The sequence below is a fragment of the Nicotiana sylvestris genome, chromosome 1 (assembly GCF_000393655.2).
Source record: "Nicotiana sylvestris chromosome 1, ASM39365v2, whole genome shotgun sequence".
Lineage (NCBI taxonomy): Eukaryota > Viridiplantae > Streptophyta > Magnoliopsida > Solanales > Solanaceae > Nicotiana > Nicotiana sylvestris.
Genome location: NC_091057.1, coordinates 61,262,550 through 61,279,732, shown reverse-complemented (window position 1 = coordinate 61,279,732; position 17,183 = coordinate 61,262,550). Strand labels below are relative to the sequence as shown.

At 37.0% G+C, this 17,183-nt stretch overlaps 1 protein-coding gene across 1 annotated transcript; it reads right to left on the bottom strand.

The window, feature by feature from the left end:
• Positions 1 to 2,222: 2,222 nt before the first annotated feature.
• LOC104211286 (uncharacterized) lies at positions 2,223 to 4,385 on the bottom strand. The gene has a single exon (XM_009760324.2). It carries the CDS (start codon positions 4,320 to 4,322, stop codon positions 2,451 to 2,453), a length of 1,872 nt encoding a protein of 623 aa, XP_009758626.2. The 5' UTR covers positions 4,323 to 4,385; the 3' UTR covers positions 2,223 to 2,450.
• Between the last annotated feature and the right edge of the window lie 12,798 nt (positions 4,386 to 17,183).

Sequence of the window (17,183 nt, the reverse complement as noted above, 5' to 3'; positions counted from 1 at the left end):
ATATAGGAGGAGGATGTGAGCATTTACCTCCAAGGATTACAACATAATGATATACATCTGACAGAGGTTGTTACATAAGTTTGCGCCTCTGTTAAAGTACAAGACATTTACTACTTAGCTAACAAAAAAATTTGCTTTGTCATATTTAAGCCTAACAGTAGGCATCTGGTGTTTGTCAAGCACAAAAGAACTTTTAGTTCCTTTTGGGAGTTGTTGGAAAGAAAGGTATAATTTGGCTTCAGAGTTAGTAGTTGCCAATTTTGCGAGAGAATCTGCTACTTCATTTGCCTCCCTGAAGCAATGCACAAGGCTAATATTGGCCTGGTTCATTATTTGCGAAGTGTCTTTTATGATCTTCTTCAACCTATAGTTGTTGGTATCACCCTCCTTAAGTATATTCATTACCAGCATTGAGTCCAATTCAATTGTGAAGTCTGAGAACCCATTTTGTACACACCAATTAATGTCAAACATAGCAGCTTGAGCCTCTGCCATGTTATTGCTGCTGCATTTTGAAGGAATTGAGAAGGCCATAATGAGATCTCCTAGGTCGTTTCTCACTACTCCTCCCAATCCCGCTTTTCCATTACCATGAATAAAGCTTCCATCAGTGTTTACTTTAATTGATCCCTGTTTAGGTTTGTTCCAGCATACTGAGATAGCCTTAGGAATAGGTTGAAGTTTCTTTATGTTGTCACAAAAGTTGGTCCAAGGCAATGTTAGCTTGCATTTTGGGAAAGCTCTATTGATTGCAGCTTGAGTATTCCAGTAAATCTGTTGCTTCATCTTGTAGTAGTTGAACCTCTTTTTATCACCTATTTGCAAGAACATCTACTCTTCCACATCTCCCAGCATATTATAATAGGGATGATTTGGAGAGCAAGTTTGTGAAGAGCATTATTGGATTTTTGTAGCCACCAATGATTTATTAATCCTTTAATTGGCAATTGCATAGGAATGATTCCTAGGGGGGATCCTATAGCTTTCCAGATATACCTAGCTGCATCACTCTCAACAAAAACATGTTGCATAGTTTCTTTTTTTGGGTTAGTGCAGCAGTTACAATTAGAAGTAATATTCTTACCAAGATTAAGGATAATATCATCAAAAGGAAGTTTAGATAAGCACAATCTCCATGTTAGAAAAGAAATTTTAAAAGGAATGCTAGAGTGCCATACCTTTGTAAGGAATTGATCTTTCTCCTTTGTGTCTCTGAACAGATGTAAAGCCGTCTTGTTAGAATACTTACCATTTTCAGTAAGATCCCAAAAGGTTTGGTCAGGCAAATCATGCCTACCAATGTTGATATTTTCTATATGGTTGAACTCATCTGGAAACAAATCTTTGAGCCTTTGGATATTCCATTTGCCATCTTGAATAAAATCTTTAACGAGGATTAAATAATGATTATTATCATTATCATTATTATTATTATTTAATGGATATACTTTTTATGTAGATGTTTGTTTGTAGGATTAAAGCTGGAATATATGGTGTACAAATAGAGACGGAATCAGGATTTGAAATTTATGGATTCTAAATTTGTCACGGGATTGATAACTTATCTTAGTTATTGGGTTCATAATTAAATATTATATATATTTAATGAATTTTCTAGTACAAATACAATGCAGTCAATACTTAAGCAAAAGTGATGTGTTAGGTTTTTTTACCGTAGATAAGTTTGAAATAATATTTTAAATTTAACTTTGACCATCTTAAGTACTTTTGAGAGAAAGAGCTTTAGAGAAAATAATTTTGGAGATTAACATTCTGGAAAGAAGATTTTGGAGATTGATATCATGGTCATCTGGTTGATTTATCCTCAAATTAGCTAATCTCGTTATTGTTGTTTCATATTAAATGTGATATAAAAATAATATTAGTGGTGTGGTACAATAAATCCCAAGATTACTTAAACCGAAATCACAAGTTTCAATCAAGGAGAGGACAATAGAATTGGGATTTTGATTTATTTATTTCTCAAAGTGAATGTCACTCTCATAGAAGGTTCACTTGCTATGTTCATACAATATATTTTTCTTCTAGCTTTTGACTTAATAAAATGTGATCCACTTGCAAAAAACGACTGTAGCAAGTTGGCTTGCAAATGAAATAATTGGAAATAGTAATTCTCAGATCTACAATAGTCCAAGCAAATGGGACTAGAAGAAGCTCAAAAATGAATAGTATAATATACAACACTATTCCCCTATACAACCTTTAGTATTGGCACTAGACCTGGAGATGACTACAACGTGGAAGTAGTTTCAGAAAACATAATGACAGTAAAATACAGATAGATAGATCAAAAATATCACCAAACTTCTTTCACCCTACTCTCACCCCCTTTTCCTCTCGCAAAAATCTATCAGCCCAGCTTGAAATGCACCATCCAAACGCTTGAAACCAGAGACAATGCGCCGTTTACCATCACCGCTAGCCACCTTCTATCGTGCACATAATGCATTGAGCAGTACATGACCAAGCATGAGGTCCACAAAGTATTGGTGCCCAATCTGGCCATCCCTCCACTTCAGCTTGGCAGGAGCACGGCCATAATGCACCCCGTCATTGCATCGGTTGTCATAGTGCCATGGATAAGTCATGTCAAAATCATCAATTACGCGATCAACTAAACCGTATGCCCTCAACTTATCCAGGACTACCCCATTGAAGGCCTCCATTTTATTTGGATTGAATGCCAATCTTCTAGCGTATCCGCCTGTGGTGACTGTGGTCCTATATATGACTTCTGGTAGTGTCAACCCTCTCTGCCTTACCTCATTCAATACTTCAGCCCAGAATGATGCAGCATAGTCGGCGCCTTTAATGAAATGCCTAAGACTAGACCAATACACTCCATCGTGTAAGCCCGAATTCATGATTATGGCGTCTGGAATAACATTTCCAGAGAAGTACCCTTTCAGAAGTTCTCTATAGTCAGCATCTGCCAACGAATTCAAGCCTCGATACTTGCCTGTCTCATTAGGATGCCCGTTGTAAATGTTAGTAAATCGAACTGCTTGTGATGGATTCCTTGCGTTGCTAATGTTCATATCAACTCTTCTTGGGACATCCTTCATATCATTCACGTCTAAAATGAAATTAAGGATGTTTCTCACTGTATCACAGTGATTCGAATCGCCCCACCAGAAAATCCAGCGATCCTTCAAACAGTTCCAGGCTTCTTCACTTGAGAACATCTTGAATGAACAATGTGTTGAATATACCCAACCATTGCTCTCCAACAACCCCAAGGGTCCATCACACCATGGTTTTTGGCATGGGAAATTTGGTTCTTCACATCTATATCGCCCGTCATTGCTAATTGGGCAGCTATTATTCTTAGCATGACGAGTCCATCGACCAGACCACACATCTCTAACAAGATCTGACTTCTTGCATTGAGATATTTCAGGTAATTCAACAGAGGATTTGGAGAACTTGACTGGGATCACGCGGAGAACCTTGTCAAATGCAAATCTTTCAGGCGAAAACTTCAAGCCTTCATAATGTCGAAATAGTAGAATAACCGTAAGATTGTAATCCCCAGCAAAATCAGGATGGACTTGCAGGGAAAGCTGGTAAGTACCATTGCCTAAATCTTTAAGGGTAGGCCTAGACTTCCATGTTTCACCAGCAAGATCAGTCTCAAAATAATCACCACCCAAACAATGGGGTTTCCCAGAATCATCCAATGCATGGAAAACAAACTCATGAATATCCCCTGTTGACAATTCAACGTTTTCGCGACCATCCAAAGCTGGAATCTTTACATCCACAGTTCTTGATTCCCTACATGGCTCACCTCCAGGAGCCAACCAATTAGTAAGAAGATTTGATGAATAGTTTGCCTCTAATTCAGCTGAAATCCACCTATGAACTCTCGGCCTTGAAACCTCTACCAATTCTGGTTCCGTATGTGACACATTTGTCACTATTTCAAGACTGAAATCAGGGGCATTACCTTGATTCTCAGTCAAAATAATCTTTTGAGGTTCAACTTTAGGAGGTAAAGTTTCTCGGACAAAATCTTGGTTCAGATTCTGGTTAGTATTTACAGAATGGGGTCTGAGAGAAATATTGGTAAAGCTGAAATTTTTAAAGGTAGGACTAAACTTTCCTGAACTATTCACCTTCAACAGAACAAAATCTCTCTGAAAATCACCCACGTTCACCCCATAAAATGACCATACAATCAAGAATCTAAGTAAAAGAGCCATTGTCAGTATCTTAAACCACCATTGAACCTTGGGGTTATTTGACCTCATAACCCACCCAATAGTTGCACCTTTCTCTGGCATCTCAGCAGAAAACATATTGACGATGCTTACACAGAACTAACTGTACATGCACATTTCAAACTTGTCCAAGTTCGTAGAGATGATACAAGGTTAACAAAGAATGCAACGTGAAAGTTATTAGTATTACCACATTACAAGTAAAAGTATATTAATTGCAGAAAATATCATAGTCTAGATCACGTGATAGTGCATAGTGATATTCATTAGTTTTGACCACATTACAAGTAACTATATTATTTTGCACAAAATGTCATTGTCCAGATCAAGTGATTGAAACATAAGATCTTCATTATATTTATTTCATTCATCGTACTATGCACAAATAAATTGATGAATGAAAAGGTAAATCAATTAGTACGTTAATGATATTATACAAATAGCATCGTTCGGTCATTGTGTATATATAATAAAGGCATGTAATCAATCATAACTAAAAATAATAGACTCATTTTTAGAAAAGAGAGATTTTAATCTAACTAATACTACAAGAATTTACTAAAATGACATAACTGGAGTATAATGGTCGGTAGCAGTAACCATTTATCGAATTGTTTAATCAAATAGTGTAAACGCAAAGAGTTGATGGAGTGGCGTGTAAGGCAAAATTTGTCTGTGACTGGCAGGCGGCAGCAGCAGATTCTTCTTATGAGAAATTAACTTGAAAATCAATGATAGCTTCAGCGCAACGATACCATTTTTGTCGGTGCAGTACTACTTGAATGATCTTCTGCCCATGGCTGAGGGCTTATATTCTATACAGAGAACTTTCGTCCTCCTCTGCTCTGTACATGGGAGGAGGGTGCGGAGAGGTAAACTACTCGTAGGGGTTTGGGTCGGTTTTTTCCTAAAAATAAACCAAATCAAGTAAATCGATTTGTTTTTCAAATATTGGAATCAAACCAAACCAATTAAGTCCTACCTCTTCAGTTTTATTGCTTTTACTTTATTATTTATACTTCATTGTTCTTAGCTGACCTCGAGGTCCCCAAGAAAGTCAATGTCACAACCCAAACCGATGGGCCGCGACGGGTGTCTGAGTCCTACCTGTCAAACACCCCTAAGCATGCGTATAAGATATAAACCTAAATAATATCTGCTGAATTACGAGAATGATGTACATGAAGGAAATCTGCCCAAAAAGGCATACATACATATACGTGAAACGTACGTAGAGCGAGCCGACAAGGCTGCTATAGACAACTATATACCTCAAAACTGGAAGCCGCCAAGGCCACATACTATCCGACTAGACATACTGTCTACAGACATCTAATAGAAATATAATTGTACAAAGACGGGACTGAGCCACGTCAAGCCCATATATATATATATATACAAACATATCGTACCAAAATCCAAAGCAGCTCTGGATCAAGTGGAGCATGCCAACTTTCGCCGATCAAGGATCCTAAGAAGGGGGGACCGTCAGCTTGCCTACCTGCACCTGCGGACATGAAACGCAGGCCCCGTGAAATAGGGCGTCAGTACGAAAAATGTACTGAGTATGTAAGGCATGAAAATTAGCACGTAAAAGACATAGATGAAACATGGAATAAAGAAACACATCTTTAAATCTGAATAACTTTGTAAATTCTGAAACATTTATAATGTCATGCATGTGCGTATAAATGTCGTGTCATGCATAGGTATGGGTGTACATAATATCATCAAGCCACCGAGGGCATCCCATCATATCGTCTCGGCCAATGTGGGTAACATCAACAACATATACCAGCTGATCAGGGGGTGGTGCGTATATAACGCCGTAACCTTTTTCCATATCCTATATACATATATTTACATATATACGCGTATATAACGTCATCCGGTCATGGGTCAATGCACATGTATAAAAGGGTGAAATGCATGAAAAATACATAATAATCTCAATATTCCTTCCGGATAAATTTTTTCAACTGCGTATTATTCTGAAACCCATGAACAGAAGATAAAAATAATAATTCACATGGGGAATCAAGAATATAGACACCCTTAATATTTCTATGAATAGAGTAATTTATGAAAATTGTGCGTTTGCTCGTTTCTTCGGTATAATTTGGACCATGCCAAAAGAAAGAAATGATGCTCTTAACATACCTAGAGTAGAGAAAACTCCGTATAATATTCCTGGCGAAGATTGCACCATACTCTTTTAGAAGCTTGAAATTAGCTTTTGTTGAAAGAAATTAGCTTTCAACAGAAATTAGCTTTTGTTGAAAGGAATTTGAAGATGGTTACTGTTTCCATGGAGGCCATCATCTCTTTTGATTCCAAAATGACAATTTCTTTAGTCTTTGTAAGTTTCTTAAGAATGATAGTGTTTATTATATCAAATGTAAAGTATAAAAAGTGAGGTCTTTCTATCTCAAATGAACTAAGTGGCTAACGTTTTTGTGCAGGTAATATTTTCCTATACAAAATATAAAGGTGAGGTGTCTTATACTTAATGAATTAAGTGGCCACCTACTCATAAATGAATACGAGCTATTTTCCTAATTGATGGCATTCTGCCACGTTTTGGGAGTTAATTTATTAATTTTTGCCCACTTATTAGTTAATTGGGTAATGTTCTGTTATCTGGTAATTAATCAATTACCCGCATAATTTAAATATTATCTCAAATTACTTAAAATACTATTTATTTTTAATATACTTTATACATCGTACTATCGTGGTCATATAATACCTTGCATGATACTAGTCCATAATTATCGGGTATTATCGCTCGACCCGTATTTTATCCCAAATTGGCCACTTTCAACGAAACTCGTTTTTTTTTAATTCGTGTACCCTTTATCCTTCATAACACTTATTTATCGCTTGTTATAAATAGCGTAAATATGTTAACCTCAAGATAATCTCATCCCCGAGTCTATGTCAATTAACTGAAAACGAAACTTTTAACGTACGAAAATGCAAGATGTAACATCCAAGCTCGAGGTCCTCATTATTATAGCAACACTAGTTTGGTTCATCAATTCTTCTTATCTAAACTTAATATTACTTGTATATTCGTTAGTATTAGAATAAATCACATATCTTTAAAACCACAAATTACATTTAATTATTATCTCTATTTTTCGAGGTAAACACTTTGGCGCCCACCGTGGGGATAAAGATAATAGTGATTGTTTTAGTGCTAGTTTTCTGATAACACACGTTATTCTTTACACTTTTTCTTGTCAAAGATTCTTTAATTTCAGGCTTAAACATGTCTAGCACACAGAATGCGCCTATTCACGAGGACGAAAGTCTTGGAGAAAACAGCAGTATAGGGGTCGGTGTACCACCCATAAACCCTAAGGGAGTGCCAAACATGGAGCCAGTTGATATCAGTTCGCACAACGCTCTAAACACGGACACAAGCATATACCCCACAAGGAACACACATAGGGAAGCCCGAGCAGGAGGCCAGGAAACACGAGGGATGGAAGAAGGAGGAGTCATCCTCCAAGTGATATTCGAGATACTCCAAGCTCAGCAAGTCGCCATCGCTCAGCTTTAGAGTCAGAACAGAACTTCTAACACCGCCGAACCAGTAAATACCCGGCATGAGCCAGCGCTAGAAAGCCTGATGAAAGCGGCTCGGGGACTGACCCTACAATCATGAAAATGCTCGAAGAACTAACTAAAAGAATCGAGTCAGGAGAAAAGAAGATAGAAGACAACGATAAAAAGGTGGAAACTTATAACTCTCGGGTAGACCTAATACCGGGAGCACCTCCAGTTTTGAAAGGTCTAGATGCCAAGAAATTCATACAAAAACCTTTCCCCCCCAAGTGCGGCTCCAATGCCCATTCCTAAGAAATTTCGCATGCCCGATATACGAAAATACAACGGAACAACTGACCCTAATGAACATATTACTTCATACACTTGTGGAATCAAAGGAAATGACTTGAATGACGATGAAATCGAGTCAGTATTATTGAAAACGTTTGGGGAAACACTATCAAAAGGAGCTATGATATGGTATCACAACTTAGCTCCTAACCCAATAGATTCATTTGCTTTATTAGCAGACGCCTTCATGAAAGTACATGTCGGGGCTATAAAGGTGGCCACAAGAAAATCGGACATCTTCAAAATAAAACAAAGGGATGACGAGATGCTAAGGGAGTTCGTGTCCCGATTTCAGATGGAAAGGATGGAATTACCACCGGTCTCTGATGACTAGGCAGTTCAGGCCTTTATGCATGGTTGAATGAAAGAAGCTCGATTGATCTCAATAGCTAAAGCAAAACTTGATTGAATATCCCGTTGTGACATGGTCGGATGTGCACAATCATTATCAGTCAAAAATTAGGGTCGAGGACGACCAGTTAGGAGCCCCTTCGGGCTCAGTTCATCCTAACAGATTTGCAGCCAAGCCCCTGAGGGACTCAGAACGGGGATCAAGATTCAACAAGGAAAGATATCAATCGTACGTCGAATATAGAAGGAACATTTCAAGGCATGATACACCTTGGAATGATCATAGAGTAGATCGAGGCCAAAATACTCGAGGGCTCATGAATAAAATCGGGTTCGACAAGCGCTCGGGACTGATGGAGGCGCCCAAATTGTCAGAATACAACTTCAGTGTCGATGCCTCGGGTATCGTCTCAGCCATTGACAAATTTAAAGATACTAGATGGCCCACGACCATACAGATCGGACCTTCTCAGAGAAATACCAACTTAATATGTAAGTATCATGGTACTCATGGGCATAGGACCGAGGATTGCAGGCAGCTTAGGGAGGAGGTATGTTGCGCCCCCTTTTTCTCGCAAAATCGGGTTTATGACATTTAGGAGGACAACTCATTCCTTTTGGGAATTGGGTTTGATTTGAAGAGTCGCCACCTAATGATTAAAGTGCATTAGGACACTAGGAGGGGTTTGTTTTGAGTAACCAGAGATTGGGTAAGGGCTTGAAATTATCCCAAGGGGAAGGTGTTAGGCACCCCTCAGGATCCACTAGTGTGGTTCCGACCAAACTATTGTTGTGACTTAAGTGCAAATAACACACAGGCAAGTAAAGGCTTCAAATAAGAGGGAATTTTCACGTAATGGTTACAAATAAACAAAAGTAAGAAGAAGGAACTAAAAGAGTTGATTTCCTTAAAAGAAATATTTTTAAAAAAAAAAAATTAAAAGAAACAAAGAAAACAAAGGAAAGGGGGGAGGGGGTCCTAGGTTTATTGATAATATGGATCACTCCACATAACATTCGGTAATCACTCCTCAGTGATGGACTACACGTGATGTTATCGCGTGGTCATCATATCCATATCTACCCTTTTCCCACCCCGTTAAGGTATTAAAGCGCAAAATGGTCTCGTTTAGTTATTGCATGCTATTACTCGCCCCAATCCTATCAGCCTCGGAGGCACTTGGGACTACTAATCCTAAAGGGAGGAGGTATTGGGCTCATTTGTGGTTTCAAAAGGTAAAATACTAAGGCGACAAACAAGACACATATAGCAAGTTTGGGGAAGCATATAAACAAATAAAAGGCTCAGACAGACCTCCTTTAAACCAAAGAAAGCACATAATGTAGCATGACTTGCATGTACTGTTTAGGGTCTGATTAAAACTTAAAAGGTTGAGGCAGACTGATTTATTACATAGTTTAGATAAGAAGCCCGAATCAGGCCCGCCTGCTGGTTGTAGCACATAAAATCTAATTCAGCTTATAAGCTTTCACCTTATGGCTTGCCTAAGTGTTAGATGAAGACCCTATAGGCATGATATCTACTGATTTCAGAAACAAGGATATGAGCTGATTACATACTGATTTAAGAAAAGATGTCAATTATTAAAGGAGGGCGAGTTTTAGCAAAAGATCATAAGCTTTGCAACTGGTAATGCATTATTATTGCTGGTTTTAGACTCATAAGCGAGTGAGGTGATTCAGATTTGATTAAAGCTCCTATAGGCATGCTTTCTATGCGTTTGTCGACTTTAGAACACTTTTATAGACATAGAGAAATGCAGAAATCCTACAAACATGATATCTAGGTGTTGTATTTTTTATGGACATGATATCTAATGCAGTTGGTTATTTAAGACCTATAAACATGTTTGCCTAATGAAAAGTGGATATGCAAGATTCAGAAAGACCTATAGGCATATTTTCTATATATGCACATGCAGAATTCAGATTTCGAGTAATTATAGACATGATATCTATATGAGAGGATGCAGGATTCCTATAGACATGATATCTATATGAGAGTGCAGAAATTCAGGAAATTCTATATATGAGAATGTAGGATTCCTATAGACATTGTATCTATATGGAGTGTAGAAATCAGAGATTCCTATAGACATGGTTATCTACATGGAAATGCAGAAATTCAGAAACTCCTATAGGCAGGTTATCTACATGGAAATGTAGAAATTCAGAAACTCCTATAGGCAAGTTATCTACCCCTTTTCGCATACATTAGTTGATTTAGAACCTAAGGGTTTATTATGTTCCGGATGCAGTATTCGGACTAATCGTTATAGTTATACACTCAAATTTTTCACAAACGAAGGCAGAATGGAATTCAATATGAATTGAAGATGAAATAGAGAAATTCTTTATATTGACAAAAGATATTTACAAAGCCCACGAGGGGCCCTTACACAGAAACAAAGAAGCAAAAGCAAAAAGCCAAGAACCTAATCTACTTTTTGGGGCATATCCTCGAGAGCTACATCTTCGAGAACCTCCTCCTCGGGGACTCCACCTTGATCTTTAGAGAAAATTGGAGCCTGGTGAAAAACTTGGAGAGTATTCTTATCAGCACAACTATTTTGAAGCCACTTCTTGAGACGTTGCACCGGTGTGGGATGCAAAAGTTAGTAGATGATAGTGTCACCTCATTACATGGAAAGCAAAAGGAATGAAGCGCCACACCAGGCTGAAGTTAAGAGAGATGAGCAGTAGTGTAAAGTTGGCATATCTTCTGATACGGGAAGAACTCAGTGCCCTTCTCTCATTGTTTCGAGCCAACAACAACAACAACAACTCAGTATAATCCCACTTAGTGGGGTAAAGCTTTGAAAAAGGGAGCCATGGCATAACTGGTAAAGTTGTTGCCATGTGACCTTGTGGTCACAGGTTTGAACCATAAAAATAGATGATTAGAGGAGGATATAGAGAAGGGAAAGGGCTAAAAGTTGATGAAGAAGGAATGCGTGTAGTTTTTGTTCAGCCAAATAACCCCTTATTTATAGAAAACTGACGATGAAACCGGCGGCGCATGCAATGCTTTTGGGGGAAATGGACCAGCGGTACGTTCAATGCTTTTGGGTAAATGGACCGACGAGACATTTCGATCACTTCAAACGCCTACGTCACGAGCATGACGTCATCGCGAGAGGCTCGAAAAAATTGAGGTTCAAATCGTTTCATATCATTTCATTCTAAGAAACGTGGGGACTATCTGTATACGGTCAAAATCAAGGAGCCCGATTTTGAAGTCTCGGATTGGGCTATGAGTTCGAGTTCGGGCGACTTGAAGTAGAGTTCAGACTTGGCTGAAAGACACACACCTCGAGGAAGCAGATCAAAGTCTTGGCACGACCTACATCGAGGGCAGTACATTCTCGAGGGCAATCAAGAAAGAGCGGGAATTTCTCAAGGACACGTGGATCAGGGCATAAATTAAAGGATAAGATTTGTACGAAATGGTACATGTCTGTACTAGGTTGTTATACACCTGTACCAATAGAATTCTTCACCTCAATTAGGAATGTACTATATTGGAATTTTCTCCTCCTATATAAAGGAGACCCCAATTATTTGTATAAGGACACATTATTATTCACTACAATAGAATATTTTACTCTGCTTTTCTTGTTTAACGTGCTCAACAAGTGTTCTTCAGCTTTATTGCTTTTACTTTATTATTCAGACTTCATTGTTCTTAGCTTACCTCGAGGTCCCCAAGAAAGTCAAGCTCGAGGTCCTCATTATTATAGCAACACTGATTTGGTTCATCAATTCTTCTTATCTAAACTTAATATTACTTGTATATTCGCTAGTATTAGAATAAATCGCATATCTTTAAAACCACAAATTACATTTAATTGTTAGCCCCATTTTTCGAGGTAAACAAGTCTAAAACCTATTCTCAACTAATATGTATTACTGTATCTATATGTATTTTTTTCTTCTATTATGCTCAGTCTTTAACTGTATTGATTAAATGAATTTATAAAACTTTCAAGATAACTTCTTTCCGCGTAATTTTGTGTCTATACCGTCTACTTCTGTCTTGGTACACCACGCTTAGGTCATGTAAAGCTTAACTCAACCACCGCGCTTCATTATAGAGGAAGTGAACAATCATATGGCAACTTTTGCTTCTCACTTGTAATACACATTAAATTAACTTTTAGTATAAGTTGACTTTTGGAGAACAAAATCCTAACTTAGAGGAGCGATTGGTTAGAAAATTTTATATTATGTTAACAATGTCGTGTGTGGCCCTCTCAAATTTTGCAAAATGATAGAAATAGAACCACCATAAGAGTTGGTCTTTAGCTTTTGGCATTCGAGGAAGTCCCCTAATCAATGGGCAAATTTTCAGTGTCAAAAACTAAAATTTTTGCCCATATTCAAGTTTTGCTCATTGGTCAGATAACCCGCCCAAAAGGTCAAAATTTCAAGACCAACTATTTAATAAGGGGCTAGTCCTGGCCTGGATAGGGGCTCTTAATTAAGGGGACCAGTCCGGCTCACAACTCCTTAATAAGGGGCCAGTTAGGGGCCTAAGCCCGTGTATTTTCTTGGAAATTTTTGCTAACAATCACTTTCAACATTTGCTATCAAATATTAGTCACTATTTTAAAGGAATTTTTACACCCTATAGCAAACTTTAGTACCCTATTTATTTTAAATAAATAATATTTTAAAATATTACATCCTATAGATACCTTTTATACTTTATAGCCAAATATCTAATTATAGTTACATCCTACATTTAAGGCACCATATATGCTAAATAATATTTTTCTCTCTCCTTTTTAGTCTTTTCTCTCACATAATCACAGTAAAATTGACTAACCACGTTCTCTCTCTTTTTGCATACACTTTACTCTTTCTCCCTCAACCCACGATTCATACCTCTCCTCCCACCCAAATTCTCTAGTTCTCCTCCATTATCACTCCATTACAATCGCCTAGGGTAAGTTTAATTCGTTGATTTTGATAGACGAAGAGCAATTGGTTCAACTGTAGCGGCTCGATTCTGCTTAGCAGTGGTCGTTGAAGTAGGGTTCACAGCTTTTGCGTAATTCATGGCTTCGTTTGTGGGGTTTGAGGGCTGGGGATTGTTTGTAGTTGCTGTAGGAGGTTGGGCAGATGTGTTAAGGGGCTGACCAGCCGGAATTAATGGCTGGCTGCCGGCCGGCGAAGCCATCAGGCTGCTTCTCTCTCTAGATCGCCCAAATCGCCTATTTGTATTCAGTTGTATTCGAATGTATATTTCAGTTGTATTCACATGTATTCAGTAACATTAATTTATATATTTTAGATGTATTAAAAAGTTATGCGTATTCTCTTGTATTCAGTTTTAATCAGTTGTATTTCACTATTTTATTCAGCAGAAGTTAGTTGTATTTTGTTGCATTAAAGAGTTTTATTCAGCTGTATTCAGTTGTATTTTGTTGTATTCAAGTGTTTTATTCAGATGAATTAAGTTGTATTTTGTTGTATTCAACTGTATAAAGTTCTACTCAACTGTATTATTCATATGTATTTCTCTTTATTCAACTATAATCGCCTATTTGTATTCAGTTGTATTCGAATGTATATTTCAGTTGTATTCACATGTATTCAGTAGCATTAATTTATATATTTTAGATGTATTAAAAAGTTATGTGTATTCTCTTGTATTCAGTTTTAATCAGTTGTATTTCACTATTTTATTCAGCAGAAGTTAGTTGTATTTTGTTGCATTAAAGAGTTTTATTCAGCTGTATTCAGTTGTATTTTGTTGTATTCAAGTGTTTTATTCAGATGAATTAAGTTGTATTTTGTTGTATTCAACTGTATACAGTTCTACTCAACTGTATTATTCATATGTATTTCTCTTTATTCAGTTATAATCTTTATTATGTATCTTTCAAATACAGACTAATGAGGGATCGTTTTAGTTCGTTGAGTTAAATTAGGAGAATATCATGTGATTTGATTTCCTTAGTTCGTGGAGTTAAATTAGGAGAATATCATGTGATTTGATTTCCTTCCGTTTTTAACCAGTTTAACCTTCTGTATTTAACGTTAATGCCGCTTGAATACAGCTAAATACATGTCAAACTTAGCTGGAATTCCAGTTTTTACGCCTATTTTTTTGGTTGTATTAATGAATACAACAGCTTAAATACATAAAATACATTGTATAAAAACATAAAAGGTATCTATAACACGTAATATAGCAAAGGGTATCTATAAATGACTAATTAGACTTAAAAGATGGTGCTTTATGAAAAATTCTCTATTTTAAAAGCTATTAACATTTGCCCATTTTTTAATATAAAAAAAAATTTTGAACCAAAATATTCCCAACTCCAATAAATAGTGTTGGAGTTAGAATCTTTAACAAGTAAAATTCCGGTACTTCAAAATTTTGCTTGAAATTACCCACGTTCAAACTATCAATTGCCCATACATAGAGATGGTAGTGGGGCGGGGCAGGGCAGGTTTGGAAAAACCCACGAAAATCAACCCGCCCCACACCACTTAAGTTATTTTTCTTTTTTCTTTTATTTTTTTCTAAAACAAACTAGTTTGATATTTTAGTAATTTTAAAACTAGAGAGAATAATATTATTCAAGCAATTATATCTTTTCTCTTCGTCGTAGTGTGAAATTACATGCTCCGCCAATTAATCTCATTAGTAGTAACATAATGTTCCAAATGTATAAAGTTAATCATGCGCTGTTCATGAAATAAAAGAGACTAGATTTTATCACCCAATCAGTCAGTTGGTATATGCATAATACATTCTTTTTTAGTTTGCCATTCTTCCTTAATAATGAATATATAATTACTATCAGCAAAATAAAGCTGAAACAAAACAAATCTTAGAAGCTTTATAAACCATCCTTTTTAATATTTCATAATGTATTTTACTGTCACGATTCCGAATATGAACATTCCAATATAGTAACCATTATCGTTTTTAAATACCAAAAGATTAATGAAAACAAAATAATTATAAGATACAAAACAAGAATGCTTTTCTTGGATAGAAACGGACAGTTAAATTGATAGTCAATAAAATTAAAGTTGAAACGATCACTTTGTTACAGAAAAGATCATAATTCAAAGCCGACCCACCTTGAACCCGCATTAAACCCGCAACCCGCCCCGCCCCGCTTTAAATTTTTTAAAAACTATTTAAACCCGCCCCGCCCCTCATCAAACAAAACCCGCCTCGCCTCGCATGCGCTCTACCTCATTGCCATCCCTACCTGATCACGCCCAACTATGCCTTAAAAAAAGGACTAAGCGGTCATTGCAAATATAATCTAGTTTACAAGTTCGGAGTCGAATCTCACAGAGAACTAAGGCCTAGCTACAGTTGTTCACTATCACCAAGAAGAGAAGCTTGAACAGTTCCTAACTTATAGATATTAAGATTCTTATGTTTAACTAATTAACTAACAAATTCAAATAGTAAATTAACAACTACAGATACTAAGGGTTAGAGACAAAATTAAGGAGGTCTAGAGTTATGATTTCCCCAATTGTAAGAATCCTTCCCGCTATGTCTTCTATAATTTTGCCTAAACCAATCATGAACGCTCTGCGTGTTGTAATTTTCTCCCGAGTAATTACGACAATTTACTAGACATACTCTCCCGAGTTACACTAGTTGGCTATAATTACAGCTCACTTAGATCGCACCCAAGGTTTCGTTATCCCTAATCCCACCTTTAAACCCTTGGTTATTGATTCCTCACATACGTCGGGAGTGATGTTGTTCAACAACTACCTAAATATGCACTCTCTCCCGAGTAATACATACTAAATAGGCACAGCTAATTGAGGGCCCTTCAATCAAACACAAGAATAATATAGTTGAACAAATAAAGAAAATACTACGGCTCAATTATATAAAAACATAATAAGAATTTATCCTATAAAAGGTTCCATCAAAACCCTAGATAACAAATTAGCTATTCATAATAGTATGTAAAACTACAATACTAAAAGTCATAACCAACAATGAAAAATAGGAAGAGGAAGGAAAAACTCGTAGAAGAATTTCCCTCCTTGCTCCTATTGTGTCTCTGCCTCCTTAGGTCGAATCTGTGTCAAAAATTGGTCTCCTCCCCTCCTTAGGTCTAAATTATGTTAAAAGTGTGTCCAACCTCCTAAAATACCATTTTTCCATGTATATATACCAAGTAGGGTCGGGCCCAAATAATTATACACGAAAAAGGACAATATTTCACGTATGGACTGTCGCGGTCAAACCGCGGTACGAACGCGGTATATGGCAGGTATACTGCCTCAGCCCGCCTCAGGTCCGCGATCACGATTTCGACCACGTTTTTCACCCTGTTCCATTTGGAATTTGGCAAAACATAAAACATATAGCCTTTGAGTTAGCTTTCCAACCATATATTGTGGAGCCCAAATGGAGTTCTGAGCAAAAAGTTATGTACATTTTACTAGACAGTGCGCAATATGCTTACTCGATTCTTCGTTTTGTTGCTCTATCATCCGTTGATCCCCGAACACGATCCCGGATTAATTCCTTGGGCTTTTACTCAGACTTCAAAGCTCTAAATCACTTGAATTCAATCCATAACATCCATATAGTTCGGAATCACTCCTACAAGGCATAAAACACACTGTTAGTGCAAAACACTAGCGATTAAAGCGCAA